Genomic DNA, 20,787 nt, shown 5'->3' on the forward strand with positions numbered 1-20,787 from the left:
ATAACTATATAGATATGCTACTACAACTGCGACAGTGAGTTGCATGACAATATATATTTATGCATCAAAGTGACCGTGTCGCTAGCTCTCCATTGCGCTTCGATGACAGCACGTGGAGCCGTACAACCAATGTAAACATAGGATAACTACGCAAAAACAAGTAGATTTTTACGTATTTGCATACTTTCTCAATGACAGTTAACCATTCTTTGACATTTGTTTATGAAAATGTGTAGACTTGTCAAACATGAAACGGATGAAAAGCATATGCAATATCTTGAATGGACTGTGAAAGATGTGACGAATCGTCACATGGCGCTGGCCTGTGGCAGAGGTACTATGCTAGCTGGCTGCCGGCCGCATGGAACTCTGGGTAGGAGATTGGGTATGACACTCATGTTTCTTCTTTTGTTGTAATGTTGTCAAATAAGGAAACTTTACTCATTTACTACATCACTCACTGGCTCACCAGGTAACAGTGGGTCACTCACTCACTCACCCTAGCCCATCATACAGAACCTAAAACAAATGTATCCAGTACATCCATGCAAGACTATAATACTTGGCAAGTCTAGATTACTGCAGTTTATCAAAATGAAGAGTCTCTAGGCTCCTTTTTATTATTTTTTATCAAGATAATTTAATTTTTTTCTGTAAAATATTTTCTTTTCAGAGACTAGATGTAAGTCTGTTACTCCCCCTGTGTTATTTGACATTCACTTTGTTCCTCAATAATAGCTATATAAATCATAATACATTCGAGTCCCATTAATCCGACACTCGTTAATCCGACAATCGGCTTTATCCGACACTAATGATGGGAACCAATTAAATCAGTGCTATTTCGACCTGTTAATCCGACAGTCTCACTCTCCGACTCCTACACACCTAATTTGCAACAAATTACCAAATTCACTCATTAATCAGTCTTGCTAATCTGACAGTGATCAGTGTACTCTGTGGTCATCTGAGTACCGTATTTTCTTGAGTATAGTGCGCACCCATGTATAATGCGCACCCCCCTCTAGCGGGTTCAATATTTTGGAAAAAAAAGAAATTTGAATATTATGCGCAGAATTTTTTTACACCGTACCCTTTTAAGCGAAGTCCGGCAAACGAACGGGTGCTGAGAAACTTCGTCAGTACAAATTCGAAATTTGAGATAAAAAATCACCAGACATGTTTATTTACCGTTTAAATAGTATTTATTGTTCTGCTAGGCATTGTTTTATATATAGGGATTAAGATTACCTTGCGTATTTTCTCGTAAACTAAGCTGGAAACAGCAATCAGCTGTACACACGTTTTCTTGGAATCGACCGGTGATTCGGTCAAGACACACCCAATGATATAACTTTATAAGATTTTTAATGCAAGGATCGGCAACAATTGTATCTGAAACTATTTTGTTTATCAGGAATAATATATTCCATTATTTTCTTAATTATATGCAACCTTTAATAAACATATTTAAAATAATAATAACCCTAAGCGAAGCAGCTGATCGCTATTCCCGGGTATTATTTTTTACATGGAACATGTCTGACCAGTCACCGTCAAGGCTCACGCGCACATGATCACGTGATCGCGAGAATTTCATGTTGACATAGAATCGTCAAACAAAAACAAATATGACTTTTAACGAGTCAAAGTATGTCATTTATGATATATGTATCCATTCTCTGTCAACTAAAGTTTGTTTCAAGGCGTCAATAGCGGTATTCTGACCGTGGTTGCTGTTAATAACGGTGAGTTGTGTGATCTTCCGATCGCTTCACACACGATTTCGCCGAAATTAATAAAAACAATATTATCAGATTATAAGGAATTTTGAATAAAATCAATGAAATAAGTTACAAACATAAGTCCAGATATACAAAGAACACTTTTTATAGCCAGACAGTGTAATTACATAATTATTTTGCGTACTTCAGTATGGATTTGTTGACATGGTATTCCCGGTGTTTCGTGCTCACGGCAATGTCTTTCCATGGGGGAAAAAACATCCAAACTCATAATTCGTGTATAATGCGCACCCCCTTCTACACAGCTGTGTTTTTTCGAAAAAAAGTGCGCACTATACTCAAGAAAATACGGTACACAATTCCCTGTGTTCTGATGCGAGACGAGTTGGCTGGTAGCTGCATATTACAATGGCTGCAGAGATACACTTGCTTAACAATAAACAAGTAATGCTTTAAATAAAGAAAACAGGATTAATCACCTGCTTAGATTACCTCATTCTCATTAAATTGGATACAAGTTCTTGGTACCGCTACCATGTCAGAATGACCTTTCGCCAACTATGAACTTTGCGGCATCTGTTTCAAACTGGCGATTTTAATTCCAGACTATGCTTTTTAAACGTTGACACCACTTAATTTTGTTTATCCGACATACTCGTTAATCCGACATATTCATATGCAACCAACCATGTCGGATTAACAAGACTTGACTGTAACCTTTCCAAGATGAATGGTATATCAAACTCACATTTTTTGTAGGTGTTTCTCATGCCCAGTCTTTGTACTGAGGCCCTAGGATTAGATAAACATGGCAGACAATTCCATTTCTCCCAAATAATTCATGGACTGTTCTTCAGTAATATCTTTGATGGTGTCGTGCCGATCACGACTCTATTTATAACTGTCTGAGAGCTACATAATTCACACTAATTCTTTCATTGTGTTTGCCTACTGGTCCTGTGTTGCCAAAGCAATCATTTTAGAGAGGCTAATTGCTAATTTGGTGTGTTGTACATTTTCATTATATAGAGATTTTATCACTACTCTTCTGAATAGACTTGAAAGAAAAGCCCACAGTTATGCTTCATTGGATGAAGACATTCTTTTATTAGCGATTTCTGATGATTAGGATATTCTATATAGAAGCTACTTGGTTCACTTGGTTATCTTGACCCGTGAAGATCCGGGTTAGAACAGGTCTTCAGCAACCCATGCTTGCCGTAAAAGGCGACTATGTTGTAAGAGGCGACTATGTTGTAAGAGGCGACTAATGGGATCGGGTGGTTGGGCTCACCGACTTGGTTGATACGTCATCGTATCCCAATAGTGTGGATCGACTCATGAAATCAATCACTGGATTGTCGGGTCCAGTCTTGATTATTTACAGACCGCTGTCATATAGCTGGAATATTTCTGAGTGCGGCGTTAAACAACAAACAAACACTTTGTTATTTCAATGCATATAACATCAAATGATGAAACAACTTGTACATCACTGAGCCTTTATAGGTGTATTATGGTGAACAACTTCTTTATTACACATACACCTCATTTTAGGGCTGCTTCTTGTCTCTTCATCTTATGAATGACAGGATGGGAGAACATGACATAAATATTCAGACAGTTTTAATTACATACACATAAACGAAGCCAGTTGTGAATGCACAGCTACACGATTTATCGCAAAGAAAATGAAGAATGAAGCGTGGTATATTTCACGATGAAACATTGTTCTATCATGATGTCATTCCTGGAGATTCGAACATGAGCTCACATCTTGGTTGATGTTGTATATTGGATGATGTTATGTTTGAGATCAAAGTGTCTAGTGAGTTGTTCCCAATAGATTTAGCTGTGCAAAGCAGATAAACGCAGTGGCTGAATGATTGCATCCAAAAGTGGGAGAGATATGACAATCGGTATTGGGAAACAATGTACAGATAATTGACATGAGGATTGTGAGAATATGCAGGAACTACCAATACAAAACTCACTGTTCATACAATGGACTTGTCTGAAAAAGGCGAGGTCGGATTCTATTCAGGGAGTAGATGCATGGTTGATGCATGTCATTGTATCCCAATTGCATGGAAAGATGCTCATGATATTAATCCCTTGATTGTCTGGCCCAGACTCGATTATTTACAGACCGCTGTCATATAGCTGGAATATTGCTGAATGCGGCGTTAAACATCAAACCAACCAACCAACTAATCTAATCAAGCTGGCAAGTAGCATTTTGTATCCTGTCCGTAAGAAAAACACACAAACTTTCTCTCCAATTTGCCTCTATTAAAACAACTGTTGTTGGCCTCACTGTGTGGAGCTCTATTGTTTTGATTTGAGAACTGTATCGGGCATGTGCGTCACACTCAGAAATTATTTCAAGCATGATTTAAAAACACACAGAACCGTTGACGTACTGTCCCTTTAAAGATCAATATTTTGCATTCTTGATCAGTAAGAAACCGTTCTGATCTCTGGAATGTAGTAACCCAAATGTAAACATGTCTTTCTTTGTCTCTTACTGTTGCAATATGTAGTCTTTAATTATAGTTTTTAACCTTGTAGGATGGATATTGGCAGCAATTAAGGAAGTGGCAGCCATGTTTGAGTACCCTCTTGAAGGGACACTCCTCCGCCTCATAAACTATGGAGGTCCTCGAGGATATTATTGGGGGCACGGGTGGCCCAGTCGTCTAAGGCGCCGCGATTCGCTGTGCAGAGTTGCGTCCCTTGAACACAGCAGAAACCTATGATTGAAACCTATGATTCGAATCCCGGCTCGCCCCAATTATGTTTCTAGGTTTGTCAGCACCGTACCCGTGCTCGTGGGTTTCACTGAAGTGGTAAACGTCTGAGACCTGCATCACTTCGGGCTTTCCTCCCACATTAAGCTGAGATGCCGTGATATAACTGGAATACTGTTAAAAGCGGCGTTAAACCCAACTCACTCACTCACTCAGGATATTATTACATGTAATGTGAAGTACAATCCTTGTCATTCCTTAGGCCACACATTTTGTCTTTTTCGTTTCATGATCCCGTCACCCCTACTGAAAAGCGGACAGTTCAGAAAACAATTAAACATAAAAATATTTATTCCCGCTAGTAATATAGACCCTTATATACAATAAAACATGTTATATATAAATTCCATGTCTTCATCACTGTCAGTAATTCAAGAGGCCACCTGCAGTTTTAACTCCATGGCAGAATGACTTTCATATCAATAGATAAATAAGTCAATACATAAATGACACAGCTATTTATTTTTATTTTTATTTCGAACAACTTGTATGGAAAAGCTGGAATAAATCTGTCAAACATAAAATTAAAAAAGCATGGCCTTAATATAAAAATTATCTCTACTTCAATGGCTTTCAATTTAACGACCAATATGATGAAAGTGACATTTCTATTTTCATTTCATTAGGAACATTTGCTATCATAATTAACTTTATTTAGTTAGAAGCCATTCCAGCAAATATCACTTTTGTTTCCCCATCAGTGAAATAAAACTTTTAAGCTGGAAATACCTTATTTTCATTACATATCTGTATATTTATTTGATGCATTAAAATACCATTTCGTCTGTCTTGTGCTAACACAATTTTTATGATGTTCTATATCAGTGGATGATTGCCCTGAATTACATAGAGACAAGGTGTCAGTTTCACACAGTACACCAATTACAGTGTCTGGACTGATGGCCACCGGGCAGTGGGGCTAGATTGTCTCTTTAAGGAGCCATAGCCAACGTTTTAAGTGAATGACTGAAAACTATACCATATTTCCTCAAACAGATGCTCCCGGTGTGTATTTTATCTGACATGACCCAGACAGATGGGTATAGCTGTATGGTTAACATTTGTTTTTTTTTTTCTTCATCACATTGGGTACGAGTCTCCACATGGGTACGATGTGTAAAACCTTTTTAAAGTGTCTCCTCCCATATTGCTGGAATAGTGCTAAAAGCGGTGTAAAACAATTACTTACTCAGTCTGGCATGACCAAGCATTTATTGAAGCCTGCAGGTTACACACAACCAAATGTTTTCCCATAGACTTCTATAGTAACGTTATATTTGTTTTTTAATTAACTAAGCATTCAACAGCTATTACCTGTACGTGTGTGCACAGTTTCTGCCTTAGAGCAGCAATAAAAAAATAAAAAATGACTAGCTTAGCCAGCTCCTTTTCAGAGTACAGGAAGCTAAACACACCACCCCCAGTTTCGCACCAAATGTCACCTACTTAAAAAAAAGCTGTGGTCACATTCAGCATAAGTCGTCATGTTGAAAAAGACAGTACTAAATATAGAAAAACATGGTTAGTTTTAATAACTGGATGGATGTACATTTGAAAGACATAAAAATCTTACAGAATATCCTCCAATCACAGCCTGCAGATACCTCTCGATCTGCACTGAAGGCTCTCTACGAAAACCGCACTGTCCAAACTGGTTCTGATTTGGTGTAGAAGAACCTGTAGCATCTGTTTGAGATCCAGCTTTTATTTGAGATTTGGTCTCTATTTGAGATATGGCCTCTATTTCAGATCCAGCTCATGTGCGAAGATCCGAGTAAGAATAGGTCTTCATACACCCATGCTTGCTGTAAAAGGCGACTGCATGTCGTAAGAGTTGACTAATGGGACCGGGTGGTCAGGCTGGTGACTTGGTTGATTAATGTCATCGTATCCCAATTGCTAGGATCGATGCTCATGATATCAATCATTGGATTGTCTGTTCCAGAGTTGATTATTTACAGACCGCTGTCGTATCGCTGGAATATTACTGAGTGCAGCTTCAAACAACAAACACACAAACATATCAGATCCAGCTTCTATTTTAGATCCGGTCTTAGCTTCAAGAACAGATTGGTTCACAGTCTTGATTGACACATTTCAACATTACCTGTATATTCTCATTACAACTTACAACTTATCAGTCTGTAAACCCTACAGCACATTTATGTACCTCTTCTTTGAATTTTTTGTTTTTTTCCTCATATCACATGACGAAACAATAAATTTGAATGATGACCTTACAACAGAAAACAGACCTCGATTACTGACTTGTCTCTTGTAAGAAAACTCATCTGCAAGAGGCCGTACATGGTTCGCCGATCTTTCTAAAGATCACGTTTAAATGCTAGATAACTAGGAAATCAATAACACTAAAAGGTGAAATATTCAACTTTTTAAATATATTTAGGAATAATAAAACAGTGGATTACTCTTGGTGAAATTATTATGTCAACACAAGGACCCTTGGACCCGACCTCTTTGGTGGTCTGAATGGACCAAGGACGCACTAAAGGGGTCCGAGGGTCCTAATAGTAATTATTTGCATGTACTGCTGATTGACCTATTTCAATTTTCACATGTGGATCATGTGACTGAATTTCTAGACACAATGTGTATTGGAGGCCTGGTGCCTATCAGAGACCTGGCATCTATTAAAAGCATCTATTAAAAGCATCAATTAAAAGCATCTATTAAATTCATGCTTCTGTTTAAGGAAATATTGTTTGTTGATTTCTGTTGCGTGATGCTCGTTTGTATGCCGTATGCAAGTGATAAGGAATACGCCCATGGGATGCTGTTGATGCATCCTCCATTGCTCAGTAAAGATCACTATTGTCGACCTGTCTATGGTTATTCTTGGAAAAATTACAACACGAAACATGGTGGCTGTGTGGACCCTTCTCCTCCATCTTCCCGAGGCAAGGGCATCAACTGACTTTATAAGTCCAGTTTCCACCCTTGCCAAACTAGGCTGGAATTATGGAGTTGTATATTAGCTGGACGAATGAATCTATGTATAGTCCAATCAAAATCGCGAAACGAACTAGACATCTGGTACGCCAACATGGATTTCAACGTTCAGATTTCGGTCAACTGCTGCGTGAGGATTTGCAAAGCTTGTGTACCGTCAATTGGGCGTCGAAAGATATTTTGCAAATCTTTTCATGTTTTTAATGAATGTGCTGAAGTGGTTTGATGCATTTCACAGGGTAAGACATGTTTTAATACAATATTCAGGTTGATTAGCAATCAGATTGTCTTGACTGGATACCGCCGTTTTGTTTGAAGCAAATGCAAGTGATATGAAAGAATGAATCTGATTGGTTAATAAAAGGTACATAGAAGGGACATAACTCATAATAGCCACTGGTGGCGCTGCGATCGAGCTCAGAAATTCCAGCCTAGTTCAGCAAGGGTGGAAACTGGACTTTTATAGTCAGTTAACGCCCTTGCCTCGGGAAGATGTACTCCTCAAGGTCACTCTGATTCTATTATGACACTGAAGCATGCCAGCAGAATCCCATTTTCTCTCTCACTACTGATTGTGAGCACCTCATGAGCACCTCCTGGTTTTGAGTGAGTGAGTGAGTGAATATGGTTTTACGCTGCTTTTAGCAATATTCCAGCAATAACACGGCAGGGGACACCAGAAATGGGCTTCACACATTGTACCCATGTCGGGAATCGAACCCGGGTCTTCGGCGTGACAAGCGAACGCTTTAACCACCAGGCTACCCGACCACCCCTCTTCTGGTTTTGTCTGCACCTTTTATTCTAGAGGGCTCCAGTATCACTGAGAACTGAAAGTTATTAAAGCACAAATTGAATAACTTTGTCATATTGAATCACCTGAACACATATGATCAGCCTTATCAAATTGCACTATTTCTTAATTGTGTTAGGAACACTGCACTGAGGATCTACAATGGTTTTCATTTCGAGTCTGATGATCAGAATCGAACAATTGATGAAATTATTGCCAATTTTGACAGGTTTGCTATTGGCGAAGTCAATGACACTTATGTCTTCAATAAGCATTATCAGAAAGAGAGTGTACATTTTCCCCGCTCATACTAGAACACCAAGTAGTCAAAACATGCAATTATTGGGATATCTGTGTGGACACACTTTTGAGAGACAGAATCGGACGGGAGATTAGGGATAGAAAAACTCAACATTCACTTTTGAAAGAGAGACAGCTAACCTGTGCTAATGCAGTTGATATTTGTAAAGCTGCAGAAAATGCCACAGTACACAGTGAAGCTCTCAATCATGAGACTGTCACCATAGTTGGTTCAGGTGCATGACCAAATCATTACAACAAATCCCAATATTAAATATAGCGAGAAAGTTGTCCCATGTCTACATATGTTCTTGTAGCACTTAGACATTGTAAATATTTCCAATTCTACATTTCAACATAGATGATCTTTTTAAAAGTCCTTTCTACCCATTATTTTACCATAATATCAAACTTGAACTTCCAAGACATCATCATAATTTAGTTAAGCCTGGATCCCTGATCCACAGAGTGACCTTAACTCCACGACTGTCATCATGTCTCTCTCCCTCACACCAACTACCAAACTATTTATATACCAGTCAACAGAAGTTAAGGACCACATGATTCTTTCACATTACTACAGTCACTTCATCAAGCCATGACCGACTAACTATAGCAATGTGAAAGAATCGCCTGATCCTGAAGTTAAGTTTCCAGAATGAGTGAGTAATGAGGTGAGGTGAAATGGGGTTTAACGTCGCGTCCAAGATTATTGCACTTATATAGCGACGTGCATGTACGTGTGTGTGTTTGTGTGGCTGCTTGTACTAGTCCGGACTGATGTCACTGAGATACCATGCCGCAGTTTAACATGAATACCCCACTCAGACACAGTATACTGACTCCGAGCCGACCAGTCCTTGTTTTAGCCCCTTAATGCCGAGTGCCAGACAGGGTAACAACAAGTACCATCTTTTAACGTATTTTGGTATGACGCGGTCGGGGATCGAACCCCGGACCTTCCGCTCTCCGGGCGGACGCTCTACCACAAGCCCACAGAGGCGGGGTGAGTAATGAAAGACTTCAGACTTCAGAAAGTGTACTGACACTGTGCCTTGTATAGATAAGAAATTTTATACAGATGAATATTTGTATTCATTATCAATACTCAATACCAAATAAAATATCCAAATCATGAATTCATTAAGTAATATATGTAAATATATATTTACAGAATCACTCTTGCAAGGTCAACATGTACATGTATAGCTATTGTTTTTGACAGATAAATAATTGTATTCATTATCAGAACTCATGAACAAATAAAAAGATCCAAATCATGAATTCATAAAAGATATATATAAATATATATGTATACAGAATCACTGTTGCAAGCTGAACATGTCCATGTATAACTATTGTTCATGTTGATGACCTTTTTGAGATATTATAAAAACATACTTTTATTTACTAGCTTTGCCTATTGATCTACCACAACTAAAGTACACAAATAAATTGGAACAAAATCAAATCATGGAGAATATTTTTTTGCTCACATATTTAGTTCAGTGGTTAGCAAAATGTCAAAAGTAGGTCAATAGGGAAGGGGAAATAACGATTTGACTGATCACCCCCCAAGTTATGCTAAGATCACTTTGTGGAACTGGGCCCTCACACGTAATTATAATGAAATATTTGGCATACCACTTTATTTTTGTTTCATGGACAAACCCAATAACTTAATTTTAAATCAAATAAAAAAATAAATGAATGAAGCTTTGAATTAAAATATGATTTTATATTATTTTATTATTTTTAGTTATTTATTTTATAGAACATTAAACTCAAATGATACCTGACACAGTCCTCTTCCTGTTCATATTTCCCATCCTACTTCATGGCACATTGAACAAGAAAATGTATGTAAAAAAATGTCCAGGCCTTGCATCCAAAATACACAGTCCTTGTTAGCAAAGTAATAGATGTTTTTATTATCCAATACATCTCCACTGTTTCCTCGCTGTGTTGCCAGGAAGTCCTCGACAAGAAGCTAAACTTATCATGTTGTGTTTTGCGTCTCAGCCAGTCAGCCCACAGAAAATACTGCTTCATCCTAGATCTCCCCACCATGTGCTGCTGTATAAAGACAGACTTGACAGATATGAGAGCTTGAAGATTATTCTTATCTTTTGTGTCTGTTTCATAATGGAATTCCTTGAGGACCTATTAGGCATTACTTGTGCTAAATCCGGAACAGACGTGTATCAATATCAGTTATGATAAAAAGAAACATGTTCTGGACGTCATATGATTTTCAGTCACTTCCTTGTTTGAAGGATGTGGGTTTGTAGCTGTGGATTTCATCATCACTGTGGGATTAGTTGTATTTCAGCATCAGTTTTGATTATGATCCTTTGCCATTCACTGGGATTTCATCAAAGTGGTAATACATAAATGTTTATGATCTGCGTCACTTATTTCCTCCCACATTGAACTGTTTGATGTGCTTTGACTGAAATATTGTGTGGTAAATCTCAAATCACTATCTACTACGCTTGGGAAGGTGGGTTGAACTTTACATTTCATGGACAGTGTTGCCCCTGAAAGTGTTGTCAAATATTTCATCATCAGTCTAGGAAAGTGGGTTTACCTTTACTTTTTTTCATTAGTGTCACTCAAGGAAAGCGGGTTTACCAGTACATTTTATCATAGTGTCACTGTAGGAAAATTGGTTTACCTGTACATTTTACTATTAGTGTCGTTCCAGGAAATTGCATTTACCTGTTCATTTTATCATAGTGTCACTGTAGGAAAATGGGTTTACCTGTACATTTTATCATAGTGTCACTGAAGGAAAATTGGTTTACCTGTACATTTTACTATTAGTGTCATTCCAGGAAATTGCATTTACCTGTACATTTTATCAATAGTGTCACTCTAGGAAAATGGGTTTACCTGTTCATTTTATCATAGTGTCACTGTAGGAAAATGGGTTTACCTGTACATTTTATCATAGTGTCACTGTAGGAAAATTGGTTTACCTGTACATTTTACTATTAGTGTCATTCCAGGAAATTGCATTTACCTGTACATTTTTTATCAATAGTGTCACTCTAGGAAAATGGGTTTACCTGTACATTTTATCAGTAGTGTACATGTTATCATAGTGTCACTCTAGGAAAATGGGTTTGCCTGTTCATTTTATCATAAGTGTCACTCTAGGAAAATGGGTTTACCTGCACATTTTATTATTAATGTCATTCTAGGAAAGTGGATTTACCTATATTTTATCATAGTGTCACTCTAGGAAAATGGGCTTGCCTGTACATTTTATCATAGTGTCACTCTAGGAAAATGGGCTTGCCTGTACATTTTATCATAGTGTCACTGTAGGGAAGTGGGCTTGCCTGTACATTTTATCATGGTGTCCCTCTAGGAAAATGGGTTTACCTGTACATTTTATCATAGAGTCACTCTAGGAGAATTTATACATTTTATCATAGTGTCACTGTAGAAAAGTGGGTTTACCTGTACATTTTAGCATAGTGTCACTGTAGAAAAGTGGGTTTACCTGTATATTTTAGCATAGTGTCACTGTAGGGAAGTGGGTTTACCCGTATATTTTAGCATAGTGTCACTGTAGGGAAGTGGGTTTACCCGTATATTTTATCATAGTGTCACTGTAGGGAAGTGGGCTTACCTGTACACTTTATCATAGTGTCACTGTAGAAAAGTGGGTTTACCTGTATATTTTAGCATAGTGTCACTATAGAAAAGTGGGTTTACCTGTACATTTTAGCATAGTGTCACTGTAGAAAAGTGGGTTTACCTGTATATTTTAGCATAGTGTCACTGTAGGGAAGTGGGTTTACCCGTATATTTTAGCATAGTGTCACTGTAGGGAAGTGGGTTTACCTGTATATTTTAGCATAGTGTCACTGTAGGGAAGTGGGTTTACCCGTATATTTTAGCATAGTGTCACTGTAGGGAAGTGGGTTTACCTGTACACTTTATCATAGTGTCACTGTAGGAGAATTTGTACATTTTATCATTAGTGTCACTATAGAAAAGTGGGTTTACCTGTATATTTTAGCATAGTGTCACTATAGAAAAGTGGGTTTACCTGTACATTTTAGCATAGTGTCACTGTAGAAAAGTGGGTTTACCTGTATATTTTAGCATAGTGTCACTGTAGGGAAGTGGGTTTACCCGTATATTTTAGCATAGTGTCACTGTAGGGAAGTGGGTTTACCCGTATATTTTATCATAGTGTCACTGTAGGGAAGTGGGTTTACCTGTACACTTTATCGTCACCCTAGGAATGCTGCTTCCTCACAAGTGTCACCCCTCTGTTGTTAGTGTATTATTTATTTAGCTGGCTGGCTGTATACCTTTTTTACCTTATGTATTTTGGAAACCTTTAAGACCATGCTCCAGCAAGTTTATTTAATGATCCAGAATGGTTTCAGTATTACAGCAGGAGTTGCTTGGTTTATGATGGTAAAAAATCATTATTTTGGCCTAATTGACATCACTTTCAATACCAACTGAAGCAACAACCTGTCATGTATAACATCTATGTTTAATGTGCATGGGAGCTGCTGTAGGTGACATTGTGTAAACTCCATCACTGTGTCAACATCCAGTGTCCTTGGGATCACAAATATCCTCATTACTTTACATTGTCCACATCAATAGACCCGATTGATTGACACATACAACTTAGTGTTTAGATAGTATAGGTGTGTTCAGACAAAGGCCGAGAACATTTAACGCTGGTTCTGTCGGAAGTGACACGGATCAGTGACAGGGATGACTGTTTGAGACCTGTAACTGAAGGATGGATTCTTGCTTTCTGACACGTAGACTGCCTGATCTAAACACTGGACATGAATTGCTTTTTTTAAAATGTCTGGTTAGTATGGCAGCACATGTTCCTGACAATACTCATATTTCTGTTGATTTAAAAAATGATTAATCAATGATTTAAAAAATGATTAATCAATGATTTAAAAATAAAAAAATTCCAGTTCCACTCAACGTTATCCTTATTTATCAATGCATTAAAGATGGTGTTTGTGTTTAAGTTCATGTGAAAGCATGTTCGTGACTCTGCTGATATTTCTGTTGATTCCAAGAATGATTAATGAATGATTTCAAAATATATAAAAAAAATCAAGTTTCACCCTCACATACTTAGTGTTGTAGCTAAATATAAGAAACAAGCAATTGGCATTTTTGCAAAGTTGGAATGAATATTTGTTGTAGATGTGTAAATAAATTTTTTTACCAGCTTATCATACTAAGTCTTTAATGGACAAGATTTATACTAGAAAGGAAACTGGGGGGCATGGGTGGCCCAGTGGTCTAAGGCGCCACGATTCGCTGTGCAAAGTTTGCGTCCCATGGGAACGCCAGAAACCTATGATTGTGGGTTCAAATCCCTGTTTGCCACGTTTATGTTTCTAGGTTTGTCAGCACCATACCTGTGCTCGTGGGTTTCAGCGAAGTGGTGAACGTCTGAGATCTGCATCACTTGGGGCTTTCATCCCACATTAAGCTGACACGCCGTGATATAACTGGAATAATGTTAAAAGCGGTGTTAAACTCAACTCACTCACTCACTCACTCACTCACTAGAAAGGAAACTAGTAGAACTTTGGAGGACATGGAATTATTATTTGTTGTAGCAATGTATTTAACGTTACTTCAAATATAAGCTTTATTATTATTAGAAATTATTGTTATCAATAATCTTGTACTTAATCCACAAATGAGATAGTGGACTAGTGGATAGAGTGTCTGTCCAGAGCGGGAAAAGTTGGTGGTTTGATTCCTGGCTGCATTAAACCAAATGATGTTATAAGATGGTATTTGTTGTTACCTTGTATGGTGCGCAGCATGGAGGGGATGAAATGAGGATTAAGGCCTGGTCTAAGTCCAGACTAGTACAAGCAGCCACACACACCTGTGCATGCATGTTGGTTGGTTGGTTGGTTGTTTAACGCCGCACTCAGCAATATTCCAGCTATATGACGGCGGTCTGTAAATAATCAAGTCTGGACCAGACAATCCAGTGATTGATATCATGAGCATCAATCCACGCATTTGGGATCGATGACACACATGCATCAACCAAGTCAGCGAGCCCGACCACCCGATCCCGTTAGTCGCCTTTTACGACAAGCATAGTCACCTTTTACGGCAAGTATGGGTTGCTGAAGACCTATTCTACCCCATTTGGCCTACCCTTATTGACAATTGAGATGCAACGACACTGCGTAAACTACAGTCCCAACAATAGCAGATTGGGTAGCCCTGTCATCATCATCATCATGGTCATGGTCACGTCATCGTCATCATCATCATACCCACTATGACCTAGATTAGACAATTGCTAGAGATTAAACTGATGTAATTAATCAATATTTCCTGAATACTCACTCATGTGGCCTGTTAAGCCACACCTATTGTTTGGAAAAGTAAATTATTAATAGTAGTTTTGATACTGATATTGATATTATAAATAACTAAGTGCAGCATCGATATCAACTATTGATATATGAACTTGTCAGATATGTTTTGCCGTCGGTTTTTAGAAAATTGTGCTGTATCATAGTATGATCAATGACACTATACAGACCCAGTGAAACAAAAACATTTCTTAACTCCCACACCATATGAAAGAATTGGTGTTCTTTAACTTTTTTTGAGTGGTATTTAATCACTCTCTCACTTTATTTCAGAAACCCAAATGTATTGTGTATGTCCTGTGAGAATAAGAACATGATGTATTGTACCAACCGGTTGTTCCTTGGAATTATTAATTGCTTGTTTTTTGTTAAATTGGACACCATCTGGCTGGTAACACAAGGACCACGTACACAAAACAATGTTAGCATTAAAACTATTGGGACTCCTACCAGACAATACTTCTTGAGATCTATTTCTCACAGTTTTTTGGTCCACTTTGTTCTTCTTCTGTTGGGATCCCCTGGCACATAAAAAAATGTTTGTATTTTTTTACACTTTTTACTTGACTTAACTTAATAGACTAAGAATTTGGAAGGAAGTTAATTACTCTGAATGTGTTTTTATAAAGAATAATCATTTTACTTTCTGTTGGACTGAAAAAAGTGGACTGTGTTATTTGATTCTGCAGGATTATTGGGTCATCTGGATATGAGCCGAACATCTGCAACTTAAAGTGGCAAATTTTTAAAAAATGGAGTTCATTGCGGTACAGTCGTGTACCTTTAAACATGCTTTTGATCCTTGAAGGATATGACCACTTGCACTAATTATGGGTATTTTTTTATGAACATTTTTTTATGAACATGTTTCTGGATCCACCGATCCGAAGTTTCACAAACGTGGAATGTAATTAACATTCGAAGCGTAGCTTGTTTTCTTCCTGCCAAGCCTGTTAATAAATTTCCATATGAAAAAAGTCAGATCAATACGAGAAGGAAAGTAGCTTTGGTTATTTTAAGAAACAATCAGAACAACATGTTTCTTTTGTTTTAAATCACCCTGCAGACCATACTTTCAGGAGTTCAATGAAAAACACATGTTTTAAAAAAATTTGTTTGTTCTTGTTATTTTGAACCCCATTCTGTATTATTTTAAATGTTATCTGTATAACCAGTTCTATTGAAAACAAGGCAATGTAATAATCAACTATGTGCAGTGCTTACTCCAAATAGTAAAGTTAAACCATTGTATGTGACGAAGGCAACAATGTATTTTGGTTTATAGATTTGTAAAATGAAGATAATTTAAGCTATGTTTTTTCATCAACCACTCAATCATTCATCAAGAAAAATTAAGAACAAAACTTCAGAAATCATAAAAGATGAAGGTAGAATTTAACTTTTTTATAAATACATGTACTGTATTAATAAATGATCATCCAATGCATTACATGTAGTCTCTGGCCACTGCAAACCTCAAAATAATAAAACCTTATATGTATAAACTATATTTTAAAATGTTCCTGCGCTTGAAAAGGTAATAACAGTTTACATTTGAGCCATAGCAAATAAAAAAAGATATTATTGCAAAAATATTTTTTGGGACCGAACCAAGCAAAATGGATAGGAGAACTCCTTGAACCATGAAATGAAAAAAAATGTGGGCTAAATAATTCTATTTGTGTGTATTTAAAAATTGACTTATATTGACCAATTTATTTCGTGTTCATGGAAGTATGAATATAACAACCAGTGTTTACACTGTGTCATCCACGTAGATATAACTGTCATTCTGTTCAAAGACTCGCTCACTCACTCACTCACTCACTCACTCACTCACTCACTCACTCATATTGCAACTCTTGTATTACAGTATCATATAATTACTCCACCTTGATAAGGATATTTTTATCTCTCCTTATACACCGAACTCATCCTTATAATATGTCAAGTGTATGTTTAAATAGAAAGACATATCTGTTTATCCCTGTTTATTAGAAGCGATCACTACAGATCCAGTGATATTGGCAATCCTTTTGTATTTACCTTCTTATAAAACACTGACATCTAAAGGTACTTCCATCCACCATCTAATGACATTTATGAACAATCAGAAACATCGTGGATATTTTACAAAGACAAGACTTGTACACGTTTTTTTACGGCCTCTCTGTTTACCCAGTGGAGACAGGCACATGTAGTGAACAAAGTGTTAATTTCACATCCCTGTCATTTTTATTAGATTTACATACATGAATATAGAAGCAAGACGATGCTCTGTCAACAGCTGTCATGTTAACCCCACCACTCAGTTTCATTATGAATGGGAATTTGTCCACAGGGAAAAATCCTGAGCTTTTTTCCCCAGCCATTGTTAATTTTTTATTTAAAATCTCAGGAATTCACCTTGTGTGTGTGACACAAACATTGACTGTACAATGTGAAACACATTCCCGTTCAACTAGCTAGGCCACAGTGTGCATGAATTATTTACCCAGGTTAATATGGCAGTGGTGAAATTTCAAGATTTGACGTATCTGGGTAGAATGGCAAGGGTCAATTTACAATTTATCCCAGTAAACCACAGACCAGTCTCCAGGAAACCAGGTTCATTCTTTTAAAAGATGAGTACCAACAACCCATTTTTTCCCACATCAAACTACATGGGAAGCAGATATTGTACAGGATCTAGTTACCAGGTGCCATTAGCTGCCGATTTCATTGAAGGATGAAGACAAAAGATGAGTAAATCTCTATAGAGCCTAATTCATCTCATACGCATGTGCGGCGCAAGGAAACAGTGATCATTAAAACTTGGTAAAGCCGACGTGGTCATGGCGCTTCTCCCTACATACTCTCAGATTGATTTTGTGAGCGGAGTTTAGCAGGCTCGCAGTCAGTCGCTACTTTCGTATTTTCTTGGATCTCTCGACAGTTGGTTCTTGGAAATCGTGATAGATGGCAGTGAATATCACTACTGAGGCTACTTTGTGGGCTGTTAAGTCAGGTAAGTTCAAGAAAAGTTTAAAAAGTGGTTATTTAAAGGATGTACGTGCATGTTATTTGGGTGTCTACCTTGGAAAATGGTCCTGGTTTTTTGGGTTGATTGTAATGTTATCTTTCAGATACTGGTGGATGTTTTTGTTTTCATTATGAAAACAATGTTGTTTTCATGTGTAGGAATGAGTGGTGGCCTGGTCAAAAATACATAGTTTAAGAATCGGTATTCCTGGGTTTGTTTCAGTGGAACACTTACCTGTTGTGACATGAGGTGTCCTGCATTGAAAAAGGATTTTTAGTTTTGTTTGTCTTATGTTTAGATCAGTTTTGTTTCAGATAATTTGGCTTAGTTTGATCATTTGAAAGTAAATACTGGTTGTGTGGAAGGAAAGATACGTATATATCTCATCTGGAAATATTTTTCTATCAAGGCCAGAGGTCTTGTAATAAACCATGATGTAACTCTAACAAATGGTTCTGTTTTGGTGAAAATGCATAATATCTTTAAAAACAGGTGTTTCATATGTACTGACTCCCTGTTTGCTGTATGTCTCTGTCAATGAACACGAATAATGTCGTTCTTATACATGTCTCATTGTGGTCAACAGCACCATGCTCTTTCACCCCATATCAATTACTGGGCACTGGTGGCTCAGTCGTCTAGGGTGCTGCAATTCGCTGTACAGAATTGTGTCCCTTGGGCACACCAGAAACCTATGATTGTGGGTTCGAATCCCGGTTCACCCCGATTATGTTTCTAGGTTTCTCAGCACCAAACCCAGGCTCGTGAGTTTGACCGAAATGTTAAACATCTCAGACCTGCATCACTTCGGGCTTTCCTCCCACATTAAGCTGACACTCTGTGATATAACTGGAATACTGTTAAAAGCGGCGTTAAGCCCAACTCACTCACTCACCAATTCAATTAAGGCATGCATTGTTTCATAGCCATTTCAGTTCCAGACCTGAGTGAAATATCAGTATAAGAAATGTTACAGATATATATATAATATATATTTACACATTCACAACTGCCTGTATTTGGTTGGCTGCTTGTAGCATGTTAACAATAGCATGTGTTAACAACTGTCTGTATTTTGTTAACCACTCATAGCATTTTAACAACTGTCTGTATGTATCATGGCAACAACAACATATATTGTGTTAACAATTGTCTGTACTTTGTTGACACCTGTCTGTAACATGTTAACAACAGTGTGTATTATGTTAACTGATAGTGTTTTGTTAACGTCTGTGAGTAGCATTTTAACAAAACTGAGTTTGTAACTAAATGCTTTTGGTTATATGTGTTATATTCACCAAAACATTAAAATGTTCACAAAAGGGCCATAAATGGCAACATGACTGAGAGTGGTCATAGCTGATCATTTGTTATATCCAAGTTTTTATAACCAGAGTTGATATATATACTGATATGTTTATAACTGCAAATACCTGGTTTGTTGAACATATATTGTATTCACTGAGTAACTGGTTTTGTTGAAGCAAAGTATAATTTAAAGGTTTCAAAGACTAATCAACAAACACTAAAATAATATTTACTTATTTATAAATAAAATACTCTATTAAGTTGTTGATGTTGCTATTGCATTTCATGGTGTTTTAGTATGTAACAAAAAGCAATAAAGACAAATAAAACTTCTTAAATGTTTTTTCCAAATTCATCCATGTATGTTCCATTTAAAGTAAAAAAATACATTTGAAATCAACGAGTGTTTCAATCAACAATCTTTGCAGACATAGTAGTGTATTTTGTTCAGTGCTTAGATACATTTAATTATCATGCGATACTCAGGTAATGAGTTTATAAGAAAGCTATCACACTAATTGAATCACGGAGAGAGATCAGTTGACCAAAGATTTGTGATCACGTTTATTCATTATGGACGCTCACAGAGGATAATTAGCAGGAATCACACTAATTTACATTAGAAATAAGGTATAACAGTATGTTTGTACAGAGGAACTTGGCTAATATCTGTCAGTTCTCCCCAATTTCATGCAAATAGGGGATCGGAAATCGTGATAGAGATGTGCCGCTGACGTTCGGGATGTTTGTCGACATGATTGTGAAAATTTACTTTCGGAAACATTGTGTGATCTTAATTGATTTGACAGATTGACGTCATCCATAATAATTGTTTCGCTCTTTAACTGAAACAAGAGCACCTGAGATGCTATTGCTATAGAAAATATTGTTTGACTGGAGTTAATATTTGCTTTATTGTGAGAGAATGTTCCACGTGAATATGTCTCTCGGAGGAAATAGGCTTATGTCGACCTCATGCTGTAAGTGCTGACAGTGGCTTTGTTGTAGTTTTGTTTGTGCCATACAAATCAGTGACATGTACCTGGTTCTGTGATCATTTCTGGATTACCCCAATTCATGTTTTGTACATTTTCTTAAGCTTTTGCTTTGCTGCACAATATTTTGTCTGATAGCTATATTGGATTCGCAGGTAATTTATCACCTTGGATGTACGGCCTCTGTGGGTCTTGGTACCATCTTGGATATAGTGGCTCTATGGGTCTTGGAACCATCTTTGTTATAGAGGCTGTGTGGGTCTTGGTACCATCTTGGATGTAGGGGCTGTGTGGGTCTTGGTACCACCTTTGTTATAGAGGCTCTGTGGGTCTTGGTACCATCTTTGATATAGAGGCTCTGTGGGTCTTGGTACCATCTTGGATGTAGGGGCTGTTTGGGTCTTGGTACCATCTTGGATGTAGGGGCTCTG

At 37.4% G+C, this 20,787-nt stretch overlaps 1 protein-coding gene across 3 annotated transcripts in view; it reads left to right on the forward strand.

Moving 5' to 3' along the window:
* Positions 1-20,787, forward strand: part of LOC124140041 (synaptotagmin-7-like) — a 444,395-nt gene that overhangs the window by 204,904 nt on the left and 218,704 nt on the right. Inside the window, exon 1 of one of the 3 annotated variants that reach the window (XM_046507386.2) lies at positions 17,776-18,038. The exons of 1 other annotated variant lie outside the window; for it this stretch is intronic. In XM_046507386.2, the coding sequence (XP_046363342.1) occupies positions 17,990-18,038 (49 nt within the window). In that variant the 5' untranslated portion in view covers positions 17,776-17,989. Of the gene's footprint in view, positions 1-17,775; positions 18,039-20,787 lie in introns of those variants that run through there. One more of the 3 variants, XM_046507388.2, reaches the window with a different exon arrangement.

The sequence above is a fragment of the Haliotis rufescens genome, unplaced genomic scaffold (genome assembly GCF_023055435.1).
Source record: "Haliotis rufescens isolate VD_foot unplaced genomic scaffold, xgHalRufe1.0.p SCAF_5, whole genome shotgun sequence".
Classification (NCBI taxonomy): domain Eukaryota; kingdom Metazoa; phylum Mollusca; class Gastropoda; order Lepetellida; family Haliotidae; genus Haliotis; species Haliotis rufescens.